Genomic DNA, 22880 nt, shown 5'->3' with positions numbered 1-22880 from the left:
GGAGGAACTCAGCGGATCAGGCAGCATCTCTGGAAGGAAATGGACAGTCGCCATAGATGCTGCCTGACCCGCTGAGTTGCTCCAGCGTCAGGGCCCCCTCTGTGTTGCTACATTTTTGAGGTCAAGTCTGAAGAATTTGAGATTCAGAGGCTGCACGCAAATAATTGCTTTATTCTGTCAGTCCTTTAATTCCTGGAAATCTGTGGTGATTCCTGGAATGTTGCAGAACACAAGAGAAATCTTCAGGACATGACATTGCATCAGGTCTTACAGGGAAGTCCAATCCACAGAATGGGAATCAAGGCAGATTTGAATCGCAGACTTCCGGATTTCTTTCAGCTGTTTGATCTGGTGAGAAGCAGGAAGTTAAATTCGAGGCGGGGAGCGGTTTGTTCCTCATCTGTAGAAACTTCTGTAAGTCTCTTGGCAACATAACACCGTCATGACATCACAGGATGGGAGGGAAGGGAGATGTATATAATCTGTGAGTCCCGGGCTGCTGCTTGGCGAACGCACATACTTAAATGGAACTGGAATGCGCCTTCCAGGAGTAGATGGGGAGCTCAGCCAGCAGAGCCTGGTAAGTAGGGCTTAGGTTTTCTCGCGAAGGCTTGGTAACAAAACGAAAGTTATCAGAATGATTATTTCACCCAAGTACTGCGGTTTAAGGAACTACATTACGTGTGAGTTGGACTTTGCTCGAAGTCCCAGCCAGATGAGACACGATCGTCCGTGGTACCACCGAACCTCGGTGCGAATCCGGACCGTGTCAGGTCTCCTGCAGGGAGCGAGTGCTGGTAAACATTTTATCCTCTTAAAGACTCCGCTTGTCAAGCGTGCATTTCACACCGGATCTGAAATAACCTCGGATGAAACTGAGCTGAGATTTAAGATTGCAGGCGTCAATTCTTACTTGGAGTAAAAGGGAGACTTGTTCATTAGGTGGTGAAGATTTTTTATTTAAGTTTGTTAAATTGTGACAAGCTCCCGTCAAAGATAATAGGGTCCATGGAAGGTCCGGTGAGAGGCAGGTTGGCAGGAACACATTCAGGCTGAAGGAAAGAAAACGTGTGTGCCTTGATTTTGTTTCTTTGGATGTGACCCACTCTGCTCACGGATCTTTCGCTCAGTTGCTGTGATCTTGCGAAGTGAATCACATGTTATGTCTTGTGCTTACAGTGGGCGTACCTTACCAAAAAAGGGGGGCTTCAAACATGATGCAGTGGGCTTGTTCTTGTAACCTTTAAGAATGAAACAGAAACGAGAGATTGGAACGTATTAATCATGAAAGTGTATAATGGGGGTTCAAATCAAGGAAATTACGCACCCACCTTCACTGTAAAACAACTGATGTTTGTGTGGTTCTGAGTCTGAATGTTATTTTTATCCGCCACTGAAGCCCCAACAGGGTCAGATGTTGCCTGCTTAGTTTCTGGTATTAGTTATTTGAGTCAGAACTTTGCCCAGTGAGCGGAATGTGGAACTCGGTATGACGGGGAATGGTTGCGGCAGTGAACACTGTATCTACTAATCAGGTCTCCAGTGAACACTAATCCACTGTACAGCAAGTGAGGTGAGTACGTGGGGAAGGGGGAAAAGAAGGGTCGGAGTTAGATGGAGTAAATTCAGAGGAGGCTTGTGTGGACGGTAAACGCCAGTATAAATTGGGCAGAATGTACTGTTCCTGCTTTCTGTGTAATTCAATAAAATGGCTGGTTCTGTTGTATTTCTGTACTCATTGCCTTCATGTGCCATTGTTTGAAAGAATTGTTCGGTACAAGCAAGTAGCGTGGAAGCTTCAATCCTCGTTATCCGGACCTGACTATACAAACCTCCCTGTCCTTTCCCTTGTCGCATTTTTTTTTTCTCTTTTCGGATTAAAAATCGGAATTAAATTAGGAAACAGTTTAGGAAATCTGGGCCAATCATAGAATAGTCCGCCTTCCCCGCCCTCCTCCCCCTTGCCCTCACCAAACAAACGGTATTGTCTTGTCACTTTCTAAACAGGAAGATCCCACCAGCAAGTATGAATGCAACCCCCTCACCTCACCACCGACCAATCCCCCCCACGCCCCCATCCTATTCCCTCAACACTCTGCTTGGGTGCATTGACTGATTGGAGCAGTGAGGATCTTTTTCATTCTCCCTGTCAATAGAAGACATTTAACAATTCCATATACAGCTACACTGTACAATGTAAATTGGCCAGTATTCAGGCATCCAGCGGGTAGTGTTAGCATGGATCTGGAAGGAAGGAAGGAGAATTCCAATATCTTCTAATGCAACTGAAACGATGGGCAAGAACCGACAACAGCTGCCCTGCCTCATTCACAGCAAAACAGGCAACAATGTCCACCTTTCCTAATGCGAGCCTTGGGAGCTAGCTGCAGGCTTGATTGAGTCTGTGGTAGGGAGAGTGGGTGGGAACAGAGCTAAAACTAGGCTGTTACAGGCCAGTAAGAAAGTGGCTTGTGTAATCAGTACAAATGGGTTAAATCGGTAATGTTAGTAATACAACCTAACTGGTAAGAAATTTGTCACTTTCATCCTGGGTGGAAGGAGGATCAGGAATTTAGGAGCTTACTGGTAATTTGCAGTGAAAGTCCTGCTTGCATGTGTTTGCGTGGGGGTGGGTGAGTGAGGTGGAATCGAGGCTTCTCCAGCACTCTGTATGTGGGTGGGGGTTAAGAAGGGATTGAATCTTCTCCAGTACCACCACCCAAGCTGGGAGGAAGGATAGACATCAGGAAATCTCATCACCATTTTTCTTCATAATTTTCTTTTTATTCACTTCTTTTTTTTATCCCTGAGGCATTAATGCCTACTTTTTGTTAATGTTGCATTTGTTCCTTCAGAGTCTCTATTGCAGCTTGATCAGAATTGCCAGTATCACTCCCTATTGTGTTTTCTATTCATTTTCCATTGTCTTTGAAGCAGCTGGCATTGGAGACACTGTCCAAAGAGTCAGAAGCAGAATGTATATACTGGAGGGGTATTAGGGGGAGTGGCAATGCAAGAGATGTGCACTGAAATCTCCACACAAATGACAAAGACAAGTTGTGTCTTTTCCCTGTACAAATCTAATAAGGGTAATATCTAAACTGTACCGATGCATTTATTTCTTTCCTTGCTGTGGATTTAAATGTTTGGATCTGATGACTGAATCTTTAGCTATTTTGCTTCAAAATAATTAATGAATTTTAATGAATAAAGTTGACTTTCACGTTGCAAGTCATTTATGAGATATAATCAACTTCATTCGTGATATGATAACACTTTATGGCACAGCTTCTCAGAAGAGCATTACAAGTGTGCTGTAATATATATATTTTTCCAAATATGGGCACCACTGGCAAGACCAGGCATTATTGCCCATCCCTACTTGCCATGAGAATAAAGTGGGAAGCCACTTTCTTGAAACACTACCGTCTTTCAGGTTAGGGCACTCCCAATGTGCCGTGGGGTAAGGAGTTCCATGATTAAGGCCCTGCAACACTGATAGAAGTTTTAGAAGCTTATTGTCCCAGAAAACAGGAAATCAATTCAGCTAAAATAGTAACTTGAGAATTTATTGTTTGCATGTAAGTAGAAGTTTACCTTTGTAGTATACCTTTATCTTGTAGTATACCTTGTAGTATACCTTAGAAGTTTACCTTTGTCTTGGGGAAGACAAAATGTAATCAAGCTCAGATCTCTAACATAAATGGAAATTTAACTGGATTAATAGAAGTACAGTCCATTGGCTTCAGTTGTTCTATTAAATCATTTGCATGTAAAAAAAAATCAAGGTATTTTTCCACTATCCCAGGCAACACATTTTGTTTTAGCTGATGTATCAACATCAGGGGGTGGGGGGTGGGTGGTGATTTAACTGCTTGTTCATTACTCTGCTGCTGGAGAAGGCTATTTTGTTTGCCTGCATGCCAGTCACTGCACTGACAAAAAAGGTCTTGAAGTACTTTGAGACATTTCAACATGATAGAGTGACCTCTATTATCATAGCCAAGCAGTAGTGGGCATAGACTATATTCGTAAATATGTTGTGTGTGTGATTTGGGGAAGTAGGCAAGATAACCACACAGACCAATCAGAACAGCAGCTCACCTCAAAAAAATGTACAAGGTCTCAATTGCCCAAAGGGGAATTCTTTAACCATTTACTGTTGAAAATTTATGGGAAGGTTCACAGATCCATTCAAGCCATGTAAAATCAGAGGCCCTACTTGTATCCTGTTATATTAGAACATGATTTGAGATGAAGTAGATAGGTTGAGAGAGAATAATATTTCAATAAAAGGTTAGGGTAGGAAGCTGATCTGGCCAATATGAAAGTTGATTGGACTAATTACTGTAGTTAGACTTTGGAACAAAGTGTGTTATGATTAATATATTGCAATATGCAAATATGTGTTAAGATATGATGGGTGTTGAACTAATCATTAAGTTTCTTTGTTCCTGACAATGAAATCCTTTTTTGGAAATATGCAGGAGATAAGTATAAGTAAATTTGGCATCAGTCCTAAACAGTCTGCAGATTTTTCATCTGTAGCCCACTTGCAGCACATCTTAACTGCAAAGGTTTCAGGAGAGGTAGCCCTTGATAACAAGTTTTAGAAGCAAATCTGATTGTTTTTCGTCCCTAGATATGTTGAGTCTGTTTGCTGTACAGGATAAAGAATGGAAACCTTGCATTTATACAGAACCTGTCACAGCCACAGGACATTCCAAATTACTTTTCAGCCAATGAAATACTTATTTGATATCGTGACTGTGGTAATGCAGGAAATGTGGCAGCCAATTTGTACAATTGAAGTCCCGCAGACATCATGACAACTTGAAACCAAGTATACGCAATTAGAGAGACTTTGATGTTATCTGCTATTTAAAATATAGTGCAACATTGCTGGTAGGTATGCTATGCGTCACCAAACTAGTTCCTTTTTCTGGCTGATGTCAACCCAGGGTTGTATCGAGATGCAGAGAATATCTAGTCCACTGGCATGGACCAACATTAACGTACTCATCTTTGTTAGCCATGGGACATTCACCAGTATTGAAGAAAGGTTCTGCAGACAGTGCACGCCTCATCTGATTGCTGTTAACACTACCACACAATGTAAACCGATTTGTTGTACAGCCTAGATAGGTGAATCCATTAGGTAATTCATTAAAACATCTCTTTGGGATAATCACAATAGCTTCACTTGAGTAAAACAGACATGTTTGCTTAAATTTCCAGCACCAATGGCTTTGAACAGAATAGGGGCTAATTTTCTCAGTAACCATTAGCTTTTTGCAAGCTGTCTGGGCACAGAATGAGGCAAAGATGGGAATTTCTTTTTGGGCACATAAATTCCTTTATTCCTGATACCTGTGGTTATTCTACTTGTTGAACTGAACCTCAGTTTCATATTAACATAACAGGTAAAAGTTTAACTTTACTTGATAAGAAATTGCAGCAATTTGAGTCATTTCCCATGGTAAATTTTTATCTAACTGACCCTGTACAGCACAACTTAGTAACTTGAATCCAATGGCCCTGTTCCTGTCCACAAAGGGCATATACAAGCTTTCCATTTTAGTCAGGACAGCTAAATGCCATGACTACCTCAGCTTTGTGCATTCAGCAATACAAATGTATATCTCTGTATTTCTTTCTAGGATTTAGCTTTAAAGGAACGTGGAATTTACCCACAGGAGAAAATGAGTGTGGCAGAACATGCACAAAACAGCCATAATTCCTCCTTGGACTTCTCTTCCTACAGCAGAACTATCCTAGCTGATCCTTCTCACAGTACAAGGACTTGTCCTACCAAGCCAAAATCGATTTCCAATGAAGTCTATTCAACTAATGATTGGAAAAGTAACAGTTCCAAAGAATCCAAAATAGCCACTGAATTAGAGGCAGAGGATGGCACCAGCAAAGAGAACTCCACACCAAGCTTCACCGACTCTACTGAACTGCAACTGAAAATAGAGTTTTTTCGTAAGCTGGGTTACACCGCAGAACAGATCCATACGGTGTTTCAGAAGGTGGACAGCAGTGCTGATACCAACACCATACTTGGGGAGCTAGTGAAGGCAGAAGGGCCCATAGAGAAGGATGGTGTGGCAGCAGAGGATCCAGGGTCTGCCCTGGTATCTCGTGGAGGCCCTTCAATCAAAGCTCCAACTGGCGGGCCAGCGAGGGAGGAGGGACAGGAGCAGAAACCCAACTTGCGGACAATTGTTATAGATGGCAGCAATGTTGCTATGAGGTAGGTTGCTGTTGTGTTTTTTTGCATACTTGTGGGAATATGTTGTAGGCAATTCCCACCCTCTTACCAAGTGCCTTGCTGCAGAATTGTTCTCTTCTTTTCTACAGGTTTCAATTTCAATTTGTGGAAATGTTGAAAAGTTTTTTTTTTAATTTGGAATTTTCTGGCTCCTCCTGACTTCAGTTTTAAACCATCCCTCTTGAGTAGGTGTCTAACATTGATGGGGGACCTTTATTTTAAATATACCTTTTACAGCTTAAGGCCCCACTTGCAATTTTACTCATCCAAGACAAATAGGAAAGGTGTTCCACTGGGATCCACATGGAGCTTTGAAGTCTTCCCTTGCCCCTTTCACACTACAGCACCACCACCACACAGGAAACTGGCCTCTATATTGATGTGAGTGGCTAGCAGACAGCTAGGCATGAGGAAGGTTTCTACAGGACCATACACGTTCCCCATCTTATTTCTCAGTCAGTGAGTTGACAAGTTAGTGGGGCCGCAGGTGGTTGGGAAAAAAACTGGGTATGGTGATGAGGAAGAAAGAAAATTTTCCAGAATGTCCGGAAGCAAAGTGGAGAGCTTTCCACAAGTACTGCCAACTACCCAAGTTGGGAGGGACACTCAAGATGCTGGAGGAACTCACCAGGCCAGGCAGCATCTCTGGAGGGAAACGGACAATCGATGTTTTAAGTCAAGATGAAGGGTCTCAACCCAAAACGCTGACTGTCCATTTCCAGCATCTTGTGTGTCCCTCAAGATTCCAGCATCTGCAGTCCCCTGTGGACCCAAGTTAGGAGTCTGCCTTTCCCTTATTCAAGAGTCATATGAGCTAGCACCAGACCTGAAAGCCTTTCTGAACTCTGAATACTTCATTTCTGAAGTGCCAAGAGGATAATAGGTTAAAATAATATGAGCTCTAACCTTTGTGAACATTACAAAATAATAAATAAATTCCTGGAACACATTGAGTTTACGGGAACTTTTTTCTTCCTACTTCCTGTACCTTTGACCGCTCCTCCCTTTTCTATTGACTCATGATTGAAATGCACCATTATCCATAAACCTTTAATGAATCGTATGCAAATAGTTCTGTATTTCCTTCTGAGGGGAATTTTCAGCTCTGGCACAGCCTGCAAAACAGAACATGTTGCTTTTGTCACCAGATACCACAAAAGTTAATCTGCAGTTGGAGAAGTACCAGGGAGACTGACTGACAATTCACTGATGTCTTATTTTAGAGTCATGGTTTCAGGGTGGGGTTGGAGGTGGTATGGTTAGGTGGAAGGGGTGTGGAATTTAAAAGTAGATCAGCGAGGATATGAAAATGCCAGGTATATCATCTGCAAATGCTTTGTAGCAGCTCCCAAAGGCCCCTCGATATTCCTCCCAAACCTGCAAACTCCACTGTCTGGAAGGACATTGGCATGTTACCATCACAAGGTTCCTCAGCTGACTGGAGTACTTATCATCATTCCTTCCTTATTGCTGGGCCGAATTCTGGTATTCCCCACTGAGCGGAACTGTAAGAGTGCTTTTACTACAGCAAGTCCAGCATGCAAAGAGGCGACACCTCACTACTTTCCCAAGGCAATCAAGCATGCCCTTGCAAAGGGATGCCCACACACCATGAATGAATTTTAAAAAATCAGTGAAACGCAAAGTAAAGTCTTCCATTTTAGCTGGGGCAGATTTACAATGATCATTCTGCTATGAAAAGGTGAGTATTTAAATAAGGCTCCATTCATGTTGTTTTGCTTTCCACTTGCAATTAATGCTGGGTTTTCCCATGTTCAATAAACTGATCAGTTGCAGGGAGACACATCCAACTATTTAATGTTAGTTATGATCCTGCTTGAATCAAGTCTTCTGCCGTGATCAACCATGAAAGCATCAACTGTTTTTAGTTTAAGCACCGTTAGTAGCTGCCCACCTTCTTTCTGGTGAAGGTTACATGTCTCTGAAGAGGTGACGACACTACATGTCACTGTCTGAGAGCATTCAGCTTTCATCTTCCCCTTCCAGTCTAGCAAAACATCTGAATCTCTTCCAAAGTTTTTTTTCTCATCATGAAGACTAGGATTCAGTATGCATGAAATCTATCCAGTATTGGCCCAGCCCCATGTGGCTGACTCTTTAACTTGCCAGCTTGACTTTTATTTTATTAACCTATTAATTTTTCAGGGATGTGATATTTATTGGCAAGGCTTCATGAACAAAGTGGCTTGCTGGGTAAGTTAAGAGTCAACCACATGGGTGCAGGACTGGAGTCACATATAAGCCAGATTGGATAAGGATGACGGATATCCTACCCTGATGAAACAAGGATACAGAAAAGATTCATGAAGATGTTACCAGGACTGGGGCTTCAGTCGTAAGGAGAGGCTGGATAGACTGGGACTTTTTCACTGGAGTGTAGGGGGCTGAGGGGTGATCTTATAGAGGAATGTAAAACTGTGAGGGGCATAGATAAGGTGAATGGTCATAGTCTTCTTCCCAGCATAGGGGAGTCTAAAACTAGAGGACATGAATTTAAGATGAGAGAGGAAAGATGTAAAAGGGGCAACTCTTTCACACAGAGGCTGGTGGGTATATGGAACGAGCTGCCAGCGGAAGTGGTCAAGGCAGGTACAATTACAATGTTCAAAAGACACTTGGACACATACATGGATCGAAAAGATTGAGAGGGATATGGGCCAAACACAGGCAAATGGGGCTAGCTTGGATAGACATCTTGGTCGGCATAGATGAGTTGGGCTGAAGGACCTGTTTCCATGATGTATAACTCTATGACTCTGTAACCAGTATTTCATGTTCTTTATTACTCATAATTCCAGATAATGAACTGAGTTTAAATTTCAAGGCCGGGATATTGACTCAGGTCTCTGGATTGTTAGTTCAGTTGCCAGAAGTTTAACAGCTGTGCTGCCCAAGGCCACCATTATAAGTGTCAGTGGCCTAGATTACTGTGGGGCAATTCACAAGCTAATGTGATCTTGTTGTGACTGGTTAAGAATTAGCAGGAAAAACAATCACGGTATTTTCCTGTCCCTGGCATAGGGTCCCTGAGGCCAAGAGAAAATAACTCACTGCCAAATCTCTTGTATCAAACTCTTTTTTTCCCATATTGGATTTTGTGATAACTGAACAATGGGTAGAGCACCAACCCATGGTTGTTAGCTGATAGACCAAGTCAACAGTGATGGACGTGTGGCAGCAGCTCACCAGCTCTGCGGCGAATGCAAAGTTGGACACCTAGCTACATAAAGAGATGGTAGGGCAGGTGACCAAATGATGAAGCAAAGGAAAAAGTTTCAAGGAAGAAAGGAAAGTGGAAGGTCAGTTTTGGATTCTCAGTTGGCTGAATTTGGAAGGTGCCAGTCATGGATGGAGGAAAGAAGTGTTTGGTGGTAAGGAAAGTGGGCTACCCAGGATGCAGGGACATTCACGGATGGTGGGGTGGAGGGGTGATCAGGGAAACCCAACACAACAAAGTCATATACCTAGATGAGCACACCTGAATCTTGTGAAACAGGAGGAAACAGAACAACATTTTCTGCCTTTTGGCCTCTTCTAGCCATAATCCTAATCTGCCAAAAATCTTGTTATCTCTCACTATTGGGACTGTATGCATGAATGCTCCTTAAAATGGGTCCTCATTCTGCCCTGTTCTTTCAATACTTATGATTGCTTTGACCTATTAGGAGGGTCAGTGTTGACATTGAACAAACTGTTCAGTTGGACAGGAATGTGGGTGTGATCGTTGGTACTTTAGACTAACCCAAGGCAAGTCCTGAAGTCAGTGGCCAAGGAAGCAGGGGTAAAATTAATCCTTGTCTTTTTAGGTTAATACATGATTTGAGTGGGCCGAGAAAGGTTCTCTACCAGATGGAAATATATAGTTCATTGTGACTGGGTATTTCCTTCAATAAGGAAATCTTTGTTCTTATCAGTGATCTCGGTGATAGTGGCTGCTGTTGATTTGGAAACCAATTTAATCATAGTTGTTTCCTTATTGCTGCCCTGCCAATATCAAAAGATCATGCCTTTTTTATCCTGTAGAGCAAACAAAATAAAATAGTTACCATATTTTATCTCAGTTCTGAGTACAATGTTCTTGTAATTGAATTACCGAGTCATGCAGCACCGAAACAGGCCCTCGGGCCACTGAATCTGCTCCGAGAAATTAGGCACTCATTTACAATAATCCTATACTTGTCCCATTTTTATTCTCCCCTCGTTCCATTCAACTCAGCCCTCCCCCAGTTCTACCACTCATCTACACACTTAGGACAATTTCCAGTGGCCAACTAACCTGCCAACCCACACATTCTTGGAATGTAAAAAGGAAACTGGAGCACCCGGAGAAAACCCACACGGTCACAGGAAGAAGGTGTAAACTTCACGTGGACAGAACTCGAGGTCAGAATTGAGCCTGGGTCACTGAAGACGTGAGGCAATGAGCTCTACTAGCTGCACCACTGTGTGCCATCCCAAATAATGACACAAATCAAGCATTCCACCTGTGTGAAACCTATCGAAAATCAACAAAATAATCGTCTCCTAAAAGACTGTATTTAAACATATTGGGACAGAGGTATCACTGGCCCCTTCCCTCTGGGTGATGGCTCTCAGCACTTTGGCATGGCCCAGCACAGAACAGCCTGGGCAGCTGGCTGCTCTCACAGAACAGCTTTGACCGCAAGTGAGGCCGAGTCCTTTGGACTGATGGGTGTCGTGTGTTCAGGGCCGTTGAATCTTTGCGAATGCCTTTAACGTCGATGAGCATTCTGTTGTAAGTGGGCCACAGAACAAAGTTCAAAAATTATTAACAATATTTTTAGCTCTACAAATATAAAGCTAAAAGCACAACAACAAAGTAAAAATCAATTAAAATAACTAAAGTTAACAATAATAAAAGGGTAATTAGGTACCTTTCCACTAGAGCCAATGTCTTCCATTTATTGAGTGGGGAGTGATGTAGCCTGGCACAGGTTTAGGGGCAGGTTTTGCAGCCAGTGAACTGGGAACTCTACAGAAGATCAGCTACCCTGCTGGTGTCTCTGATGACCCTACCAGAGCAGCATAAGAGCAGCTAGCAGCACAGGTCTTCGAGCAAAAGATGCCAGCAGTGCCAAAATCTGGGACATGGGAAGGGATACACAGGTAAATCTCAGCGTTAGTGCTGGCTTTGGGATGAGACATAAGTATTTTACATTCAGGAAGTGCAGGCTACCACTAATATTTGGAGGTCAGGAAACAGTTAAACTTCACAAACAAGTGTCAGTGATGGAGGTTAGTTCAACTTCCTGCCGTGGGTGTTTTGCTGCGTGACATAAAACCTCAGGGGAAGTAGTTCAGTGGTGCAGGCTGTTGTGCTGTTTTCAGCTGGGACTCTGTTGATATCACTCTTATCTAAGTGTGTCAGAAAACTGTGGGTTCAGCTCCCAATCTGGGGACTGGGCCACAAAGTTTAAACAGGCACTTCAGTGCAGTACTAACGGAACGCTGCAGTTTGGAGGTTGCTTTTATAAAGTGAACTATGACTGTCCACCTGGGTGAAGTAAAGGAATCTTAAGGAATACCAACAGAGTTATCTCCTTGCTGCTATGGCTGATATATTTCCTTCAAACAATCACTAAAAATATGTTACCTTGTGATCATTCTACTCGTGGAATGTTGTTACGTGATAATTCACCACCAGGTTATCTACATTAAAACACTGACTACATTTCATTGGTTGCAAAGGGCTGTGGGCATGTTCTGCAGTCATGAAATCTTACCTGTGTTCATTATTGTTGACCTTGAATCTTATAGGAGCTCACTTTGCTGGGCATTACAATATTCTAATCATTTGATGGTTATCCATTCTTGTGCTCTTTCAAAATGTATGTGTGGTGTGAAAGAAACAATTATTCCTTTGCTGAAGGACATCACAGTTCAATAAACTATGGCAACTACTTCAAAGAAAGGTTACATCATTCTATTCCTCACCGGAAGAAACGTTCTGTGGAAAAAATTAAACTTGCACATATTGAAGTCATTTGCATCTATTAAACAGAAAATACTGGAAAGACTGAGCAGGTCAGGCAGCATCTGTGATGGGAGAAACAAAGTTACCTTTTCAGGTTTATTTCCTGTTTTTATTTCAGATTTCCAGCATCTACACTTTTTTGTTTTCGAGGGGCATCTATCATGTGTTATTACAACTACACCTTGCCTGCCTTCCTGGTTATTCAGTGACCATATTGCAATGATAGTGAAATATTTTGGCAGATGCTTAGTTCACCAACACATGACGGCACCAGAACCTGGACTTGTTCACATCTAGTCAGAGAAAAAAAATTAAGCTTGATAACTTTGTGACTTTGCACACTCCTGCACAAATCTGTTCAAAACAATATGATATACATCAATTTATTTATTAAAAAACATACATATTCACAGATACATATAAACTCACACAAAGGAGTCCCTGTTCCTGTGATGATGCATTTTCTATCACCTAAATAAAGCTTTCTTTGGAATGAGCAAAGGGACCACATTGGGTAAATGTGTGTCCAATCCCAACCACATTGCCGGTGGCATCAGAAGAATCAAGATACTGGAGTTCTAGGTCAGAATTAAGTTATGACCAAACTTAGAATTAAAAGTCTATATTTTTTACCTGAGGATTATGCTTCATGGCCCAGGAGGGTTATTCCCACCTTTTACATCAGATTCCACATTTTCGCAATGATGCAGGAATGATGGCTGAGAAACTCATTGGCTCACAATAAAGTGACCTAATTTCATGGGCAGCACTCAGAAGGAACTTTGCATGGCCCATATCCAACTGATTGAAAATGAAATTATTCACACAAGCATGATTTATGAAAAGACATCCCTGGTCAAACTTCTGAAGCAGCATGATTTGATCCCCCCCAAATCCACACATTGGCGTTCTATTCTGGAAATAATTGACATTCACATACATAGCACTGAGCAAAACCATGTTACACATCTGAATTTCTGGGCAACCAATTTCTAAGCACTCCTCTCATGTTGGAAGTTATTAAACTTAGTAGCCTCTGTAGCCCCACTTAAAGTCTCCAGTGTCGATTACCGCTGAGGTTGTTAGACTTTGTTCACTGCTACATATTCCTGGCTGTGTAACTCAGCAGGGTGGGTGCATTGGGGCACAGAGCCGTGAGCTTGATGGACTCAATACCTGATCAGTCGCTATCTGCAAATCTTAAACCAAGTGTCAGACGTGAGGCAATGAAAAAAAGGGAAGGGAATCCAACATGCAAGCCAATGTTGAATGCCCTCTTCTAACACTCAGTGGTAAACCTACTGAACCTTCATCAAGAGACCAAAAGCGTATTCCAAAAAAAGCATGAAAAGCTACAATATTAAGTAAAACAAATGATTCTTGCATTTTGTGAGGACCAGTGAACCTATAAGATTGGGCAATGTTACAACTCCTGGTGATCCAAGAAAAGCTACTGCTCAGCAGTTAGAGTTAAAGTAATTTACAAAAAAATCAACTGAAAATGAGAGCTCAGAATTGTCATTAAAACTTAAATAATCATAAATTGCTGTGAAGAAAAAAATTATGTTGAATTTCATGCTTAATGATTCTGATCTTCATGAACATGTGGGGCACAAAGTTTAAATTATCAATAATATTCTAGCTCATGGATATTAATACAGCTGAATACAACAGTAAAGCCATTAATTCCCAGTCAACCATGCAAGAACAGTTGGCCAGATTTTTATGTCAAGTTTGTCAGTTGCTATTCTGTGGTCTCTGAGCCCACACTTTTTTTTATACCAGATAAATGTCATATTAATTGTGAAATAGTATTATGTCCTTGAAGACTGCAAAAGCTGTCAGAACTTGTAGACTTGTAAGAACATACAGACTTGTAAGGCAAACACAGTCTTATTCTGGATGAATCTGATCTTATATTGCAGTCATGGGAATAAAGAAGTCTTTTCTTGCCTTGGAATTCAACTGGCCGTGAATTGGTTCCTTGAAAGAGGTCACACAGATATTACGGTCTTTGTCCCATCTTGGAGGAAGGAGCAATCAAGACCAGATGTGCCAATCACAGGTATGCAGTGTTCCAATTGATCATTTTGTTATGGTTTCATGTTTGTTTGCTTCCTTTTTATTCCTGTCATTGTAATAGAATCGCCACATGATGAACTATTAATGTTGTGAGGCACCTTTTCAACCACATCAAATAAAGGAAGCAATTTACCAGGAAACTAGCTTCCAGTTATTATGTGTCTTTGGCCAACAGGGTCATCTAATAGCTTCACATCTAACAGCTTCATAAGTGGGAGATAAAATTAGGAAAGTTTTCTGCCTTCTGTCACTGTGTACATGGTTAAATGTAGGAAAGGCATGTTTGTTTATATATTAAATGGATCTGACACTTATCACTCCACTGGGCTACATTTAAAAATGTGATGGTGAATTAACAGAGCCTAATTATTTCACAAGGTAGATTTTACACTGCTGGTTATTGTTAATACTGTGCACACAGGTATTCCAGCCACTTACCTCATTGTTGTTTATCAGAGCTTGCTGTATGGATATTGGCCACCACATTTTCTGCATTACAGCTGTGTCTACATTTCAAATGTGTATTGTGATGTCCTGAGGTTAGAAAAGATATGTTTGCATAAATGCAAACCCTTTCTGTCCAAGTCCCTGCGGCAGTGAGTGGTTTAGGTAGACATATTCCACACTGATTTGCGTTATCAGGAAATAATCCTGTATAATTGTTCCAGGGCCCACATCTGAAGTAAAGTTATTTGTATATACAAAAATAGAGCTCAATACCTGTTTGAAGTCACCCTCCATGCATACTGCAGTCAGCATTCTCTGGCACTTGGCAGTCAAACCAGTGTTTTTTTGCATACAGTGAAATCTTATGGCTTTCTTTTTGTTTGCAGTTCATTATTAGACCTCACTTGCCCATCTTGCCTCTCTCCCATATCCCTGCCCCCACTCAAATGTTCTGCCAATCATCTCAGCCAGTGTACAATCCACCCTTCTTTGTTTTCCCAAGGTGGTTTAATTTCCATTTCTGGACAACAGTCCTGTCACTTAATTACAGCACCCTAACATTGACCTTGAGTGAGATCAACATCCCATTTCTTTGCCCTTCTGATGTGTGTGGACATTGGAAAGTGTCTTTGACCCAATTTTGTAAAAAAAAATTAAAGTAAATTTAAAGCTGCTTTCAATGTCTAATCTCTGCATAGTTTAGTAAGTTACTGTTATCTTCCATTGGTGACTGAAAATGTAATTCTACACCTGGAGGACGAACAAAACTCAAATAAATTATTAAGATCATGTCACCGTAATGTACGTAGCATTAGGTTATCATGCAACATTTATAACATTAAGTGGACTTCATATCTGTCCCACATAGATTCATGCTGCTTGCATGACAGATCAACGTATCTCTCAAAAGGAGAACTATAACTATATTGGTTTCTATTTTTTTCTCATTATAAATGAGGTGGTAGTAAAATTCTGCACCTTTCTGTCAGCTATGTTTTGGACATGTATTTTCTTAAGGAATTTGGAAAGAACCACAAAGTTAGAGATTATAATCATGGTTTGCTGAAATACTTTACTACTATAATTTATAACTCTGTCATACAGATGTCTTCCAGTGCTCTGACATATCCATCAGTGCTGATCTTTCTCTATTTCCCCTTTAGACCAGCATTACCTTGGAGAGCTCGAAAAGAAAAAAATACTTGTCTTCACACCATCGCGGCGAGTTGGTGGAAAGAGGATTGTCTGTTACGATGATCGCTTCATAGTCAAGCTGGCATATGAGACAAATGGCATCATTGTTTCAAATGATACTTATCGGGATCTGCAGAATGAAAAACCTGAATGGAAGAAGTTCATTGAAGAGCGTTTGCTGATGTATTCATTTGTGAATGACAAGTAAGTGGAACTTTAACAGAAACCATCAAGCTTAACAATTAGATCAGGAAGGCATCTCCTATGTAAAAAAAAGCACTGGAATTTATATCATGCAAGTCTCTCCAGAACTCTATTTGGATAAAAATTGGATAGGCGGAATAGAAAGGAACATAAGGTAACCAGAGAGAAAATTCAATACATGCCAAACAATCACTAATCTGCCAACACATTGTAATCAGCAAAGGTGAGACTTACTATACTCTCACTGGTGTCAAGTTTCAAGATGAGAACTAATTTAAAATAAACCGCATTTTGAAACCAAAGTAAGTGAACCTCATTTCAGATGACTGAGCACTATTGGAAGGTAATGCAAGTCTCTCTGCACCTTAAAGCGTAGGTGGGATCTATAGGAGTTGAATGCACTCTAAGACAACAATGGAAGTTTGGAATCAATTTACCTCCCTCAGTAACCAATCTTCAGTTTGCACAAGTCTTAAAGTAATAAATTTGTCCCACTGATTACTGATAAAGTTTGCAAGAAACAATTGATTTTAATTCTTCCCATCAGGAAGTAGGTTGGCTGTTTAAAGGAAAATTCAGTGCAGATGTAAAATGAGCAGTGGATAGCAATCCCCTGATTGGAGCAGTTTAAAATGCATTATATCCTGTTTGTACTTGTCATACCGAAGTTAACTAAAGGAACTTGATGTACAACCATGACTGTGAATTTGACTCCTTATCTCCATTGAGCCTGTCCTGAGTTATGTACTGTCTTCAGATACTATAACAAACTGAACTGCTGGCTCAGAAAAAGCTTCAGTGAACCAAAAATAGCAAGTAAGCATGTTTGGCTTGTCAAATCAATCATTTCTTTCTTTCATTAAAAGTAAATAATTAATAAACTCTCATCAAATGGCACAAAATTCAGAGACCGCTGAATAAAGATGAAGTGTATTTCCATCTTGTAAAATTTGCAGGGTAAAGTGTGATTTGTGGTTAATCAACAAACTGTTTGGAAAACATGCAATGAGTAAAGACCATACTACAGATTGTAAAACTATATAGGTCAACTATGAAAATAGAACAAGAGAATTATTAAAAACAGTGTACATGTTCCCTGATGACCAGCATGATACAAATCCTGGTGCTTTTTACATAGTGGTTGTTTGAATTAATCACAGTAATAAATCACAACTGAAAAGCAGAATGTATTTAGTTCCTGCAAGATTTGATAAAATGAAGTGCTCCAGGTTCAGTGTTCCTTCCACATAATATTAATTACCTGTCTTAACCCAAAAGGACATGGATTTTGACATTGCTAAATACTTTGGTACCCCGTGATACCACAGAATGAGTGGGAATCTCAATCTGTGGCAGATTGTGAGCGATTATATTTAAAGGACTCAAACTCATTTGAGAAGTGGATGCAAACTATCTAGTTGATTTAATTCAGGATGCTTAAAGTGAGCAGAGAGAGATCCTTCTCTTACCAGTCAGGACTGAACTCAGAAACATGCACTAGACATTGTTAAAGGCCACCATGGCTCCCAATTGCCCTCTGACTGTGCAACCCTCTCAACTACACGAAAGGGCAGCAGTCTCCCTGTCCTAAGCTATGTTTGTTCATCTCAATCTGACCTTGCCCTGTGAAGCTTTTCTTTTTCATTTGCCTGCAGTAGTTCCTTTCCGATAATGAGTTTGTTCTGTTGTACAGGTTTATGCCTCCTGATGATCCTCTTGGACGTCATGGACCCAGTCTCGATAACTTTCTCCGAATAAAACCTGTAATTCCAGAGCATAAACGGCAACATTGTCCCTATGGTGAGTACTCTGTGACATGTTCTGGACATTTCCTGAAGTAATTTAGTTCCTGAGGGAGGAGTGGGTTCTATTTCTGATTTAGATTACACCAAGATAATGCCACTTAGGTCTAATTCAACTCTCTGGAGACTCTGTAAACCAACAGCTCAACCAGCTAGGTCTAGCATCTGACAGAACACTGCCAACGTAACATTCTGATGGAACTTGGAGGGGTCAATCTCTCATTGGGGTATGGATGGCTTCCACTCAGTCATCATTAGAATTTCAAGCTGATCTTACTCCAGCTTAGTTGGGCTGTACTGTACCTGGGCACTGTATGGTGCGAACTTGTTAAGCTTTTGCCGCACAGTTGACTTTACTTGCCTGTGCTTAAGTTCATTAAGGTAACCAGAGTATGGTCCAATGGCAAGAGTATGCCTATTATATTGGACATTTCAGTAGCTGCTAGAATCAGGGACCGAGCAGCAACACCCCTTCATCATATAATTCCTTATCACAGCTGGTTATTCAGAGGAATTTGACTAACCTTTTCATTTTATTGATTATTTTCTAATGAAGAAATTTAATTTAATTTTTAAAATAATTTAAGAATCTTACTTGAAGTCCATTGGAGTTAATCCCTTAGCCCACTGTTATGAGCCTTCCAATCAGGTGAATCCCAAAGGTCACAGGTTAAGTTTCTTACATTTGGTTGGATTGACCAGAATTTGTCCTCAGCATCCTCTGAGTTAAGGAAGAACCTCAGCTGGGTTTTAATGTTCATAGGTTTCGTTCAATGATCACGCTGAAAATTGACTAACTTGCAAGATGTCTGAGATCAGGCTTGGCCTTCCACAGTTAAACAAAATCTCAGACTTTCAGGTGCAATTCCTGAAATATGAGGACTGATGTAGTCTTAGTTAAGTGACTAAAAAGGTCATTCTAAACAAAAGTTGCTCTTAAGGAGTTACATGTTTAATTGCTAATGCAAAGTATTTGGCATCTGCAAAATTGCACACAGACATGAATAAACAGTGCAAAGGAGGGAACAAAACCCAAAAAATAAATAGACTGACATTTTACTTCAGTATCAGTATTCATACTGTGAGTCAATTGACTCAATAACAACAACAATGACTTGTATTTACATCATATCTTTCACATGTTAAAGAGAACCAAGCCTCTTCACAAAAATGTTATCAAACAAAATATTACATCAACAGTTAGTAGATATTACAATAGTTGCGATCAGCTTGGTCACAAGATAAGATGTAAAGAGGGTCTTAAGGAAGGAGAGATTGGTAGAAAGATAGAAATGTTTAAGGAGGGAAATCCAAAGGTTAGGACGTGTTCTGTACATCAATCTTCATTTCTTTTGTTATAGGTAAAAAATGCACTTACGGAATCAAGTGTAAATTCTATCACCCTGAGCGAATTAATCAGCCCCAGCGTTCTGTGGCAGATGAGCTCCGTGCTACCGCCAGGTCTTCTCCAACCAAAAGCCTCAACTCTGCAAGCCTGAACAGAGAAGAGAAAAAGGCCAGTGTGCAAAAGCGGTTGCCGTATTCTGACACTAGTCCAGCAGCATTTAACCAGGGGGAGAATGGCTCTTTGCAGAAACATGGTTCGGATAGGCAATACCCAAAACAAAATGAAATCCCTACAGAGAGCAGTGGAATGTTGAAAGGACCTGCATTAACAAATGAGGCATCCATTAACATGAACACAGAATGGTTTCAGCGCATGGCTTTTGACAGCAGCATGTCTAATTCAACATGTTCAAGCTTGCATAAAAGTTATGATGAAGGCTTTGCCTCCTTTGAGAAAGAATTCTCTGATATGTGGCCTTCCAGGTCTCATAGTCACAATGAACCATACCCTATCAGCAATGAACAATATTATTTACCCACCCACAGTTTAGACCATCACCAATACAGCTACCATTCCCATGAGTCAATGCCATCATTGGGTCACTACAGTTACCCTCCACAGAACCCATCTACTGGTTCAAGGTGCTGTATGCCTATGGGAAGAATGGCAATCCAGCCACACTTCAGTCTGTCCAATGAGTTCAGCTCACTGGGTTCCCAAAGATCTCATGGGTGCTGGCCTGACTCACACCTCCCTTCAAACAACAGTCGGTCACAAAGTCTTCCTGACCCTCATGGTTGGTCAGTGAAAAGATGTGACCAACAGCCCCTGGAATCCTACTGGAAAAACAACCCGTGGCCATCACGAGACCATTGTGGAGAGGAGCGGGAGACTGTGCGCATGAAGCTGTGCGCCATCTTCCAACCCCACCTGGTAGATGCTGTTATGAAGCAATATCCACAGCTTCTAGACCCTCAGGAGTTGGCTGCCAAAATCCTGGCTTATAAAAACCGAAACCCTAATATTTAGTGTGATGTTTTAATAAAGTTGTCAAAACAAATGAATCAACCCAAATAGCTAGCTACTAATGCAATAAATAATAAATTCCTGAAATCAATTAATTTTATTGCAGTATTCCTGGAGAAGAGTTCATTCAAAATACCTTCCATTGGAGTTTTGCCCATACGATGTTTCAAACTTTACAACACGACCTCATTTTGACACATTATATATGATAAAAGTTATATTATTTCCAAATCATCCTTGAGTTTTATAATTCGGTGAATTTAAAAATACGGAGGATTTAAAGGATTTTATCAGATTAGTGTTTTTGTAGATTTAAGACCAATGATTTATATTGTAATTTGTATATACTGTATATACTATAATTGTTCTGCACTGTAAATTGGTATCACACGTCTTAATCCGTATGTTGTGCATTAATCTACATTGTACATATTGCTATCTGTATATCCTTTACAGTATGTACTTAAAATATACAAAAGTACATGGTGTGATTGATATATACTTCAATGAAAACTGCAATTTGCTAAAATTGTGTATGCAAACAGCTAAATACTGTAATCTGTATATATTGTACATACTGTAATCCATACATTTCAGTTCAGTGTTAACTCCTTTATTATGTAATTCAGGACAGTTTCACACCTTTTACTTTTTTGTGTATTTTATACTTCTGGAAACCAAAACATGTTGCTGATTCCATTTGAGGATGTGGAGAACTTGTAATGTTTCTACACGTAATGTGAATTGTTTGTAACCAATGTTTGAAAAAAAAATTACTTGTGGGTCTTAGTGTAAGATTCTGTAAAGTTACAGCTTAGGTTGTAGTGAAACTATTGACCCGTGAGCTGGATATGTTGGTACATATTGTATCTTTACTGATTCCCAATTAACCATATCCAATGAGTTAGGAGTTGTTCTTGAAGTCAATACTGCAGTCAACAGAATGGCAATTGAAATTGGCTGCGTTGGCACCATGTGCCAATCTGACTGTTGTAAGGGTTATTGACTTGGCTGAAGTGGCATCTGAAGAATTCAGAACTACAAAATCATATGTAATGGTTTTGTTCTAGTTAAGCAAACTGCTTACATTAAAGAAATTGTAATATGATAAGACATTGTAATTTGTGTTTCTCTCTGAAGTATTTGCTTATGTTTTTGAAGTCAAGTTGCATGAAGGTTTTATGCCAAAATTGGCCAGTCTTAAATAGAGCAAAGCTGTCTGGTGAATGATGTTGCAAGATTATTAGGTTTTAATTGCAGAGGGAACAGTGAGGTGTGGATTGGTTTTACCTACATATAAATAGCAGACAGACAAAATTTCTCAACTTACTGTCCATGAGAAGGTGACATTATGAGATCTAATGACAAACTGTGCCAATTTACTTGTCTGATGTCTGCTACAATCGTGTCTGCCATCATACTGACATATACTGGAAGTGCAAGACATGAATTTAGTGAGTTTTCTGGTTCTGGACCTGAACATTCCCTAAATCTGACCTTCTCTCCTTCCAATCCAAATATATTAACAACACTCCTTTCAGGGTTCCTTTGGATTATTGTTATAAATCCATCTTACCCAATATCAGCTGGAGATCAAATAAAATTGTAAGAATCAATAACAGACAAGTCAATCTTTATGTAATTATTTCAACACCCTCCTGGCCAGCCATCCTTGTTCTACTCTTGGTAAATGTGAGGTCATCCAAAGCTCATGTTCTGTCTCACACCAAGTCTAGTTCACCCATTAGACTTACCTTGGCTCCTGGCTATACAACATTGCTCTATTACATAATCATATTAGAAGATCAATAAATTTGTTATTTAGAAATTTAAAAATCTGGAACAAACAGCCAATAAAAAACATCTAAACACATTTAAATTCTTAGGCATAAGTATTAGCTTGTGAGGTGTACTTTGGAGCACCATGTTTAATGTGTGAGAGATGTGTGGGCAGTGGAGATGGAGCGGGCTGGGACAAAGATTGGTACCCACTTTACCATCACTTCATTCTGAGTCATCAGTTGCATGAATCCCAGAACAGTAATCAGATTGAAAATAAATCTATGTGGCCCTTTCTTGGTTAAATGAATAAGTAGAATTGTCAAAGTCAAGTTTATTGTCATATGTACAAGTACATGTATGCACAGGTGCAATGAAAAACTTACTTGCAATAGTGTCATTTTCTTGTTCTTGCTTTCAAGAAGCTCTGCATTTTTCACAATTTCTCTTACTAACTTCAACAACTTCTCTTTCAATTCTTCCCACCTTCAAAAAATCAAAGAGGTAACTATGGACATTCATATGGGCCCCAGCTGCACCTGCCCTTTTGGTTGGCTTTGTGGAACAAATCTTGTTCCAAACCTACTCTGGTACCCTTCCCCAGATCTTCATCCATTACATCAATGACTGCATTGGTGCTGCTTCCTGCACTCATGCAGAACTCGCCAATTTTATCACCTTTGCCATCAACTTCCACCCTGCCCTCAA

General features: G+C 40.4%; 1 protein-coding gene across 2 annotated transcripts; it reads left to right on the top strand.

The window, feature by feature from the left end:
• The first annotated feature begins 395 nt into the window (after window positions 1-395).
• Window positions 396-22444, top strand: LOC127581780 (ribonuclease ZC3H12A). 2 transcript variants are annotated; one of them, XM_052036477.1, is made up of 6 exons: window positions 396-580; window positions 5661-6256; window positions 14216-14355; window positions 15983-16217; window positions 17911-18017; window positions 19381-22443. In XM_052036477.1, the coding sequence occupies exons 1-6, from the start codon at window positions 536-538 to the stop codon at window positions 20394-20396; spliced, it is 2139 nt and encodes a 712-aa protein (XP_051892437.1). In that variant the 5' UTR covers window positions 396-535; the 3' UTR covers window positions 20397-22443. The 2 variants fall into 2 exon arrangements, with proteins under 2 accessions (XP_051892437.1, XP_051892438.1); XM_052036478.1 differs by lacking the exon at window positions 396-580 and adding an exon at window positions 633-1573 and having other exon boundaries at window positions 19381-22444.
• The last annotated feature ends 436 nt before the right edge of the window (window positions 22445-22880 follow it).

This window comes from Pristis pectinata, chromosome 22 (assembly GCF_009764475.1).
Source record: "Pristis pectinata isolate sPriPec2 chromosome 22, sPriPec2.1.pri, whole genome shotgun sequence".
Classification (NCBI taxonomy): Eukaryota; Metazoa; Chordata; class Chondrichthyes; order Rhinopristiformes; family Pristidae; genus Pristis; species Pristis pectinata.
Note: the sequence above shows the minus strand (reverse complement) of the source record. Positions and strands in the feature narration are given on the sequence as shown.

Excerpts from the sequence above, each read along its gene's own strand:
- LOC127581780 (XM_052036477.1), top strand. The coding sequence starts at position 536 with ATGCGCCTTCCAGGAGTAGATGGGGAGCTCAGCCAGCAGAGCCTG. Across the intron at positions 581-5,660 it reads AGCTCAGCCAGCAGAGCCTG|GATTTAGCTTTAAAGGAACG; the intron begins GTAAGTAGGGCT and ends ATTTCTTTCTAG. Across the intron at positions 14,356-15,982 it reads ACCAGATGTGCCAATCACAG|ACCAGCATTACCTTGGAGAG; the intron begins GTATGCAGTGTT and ends TTTCCCCTTTAG.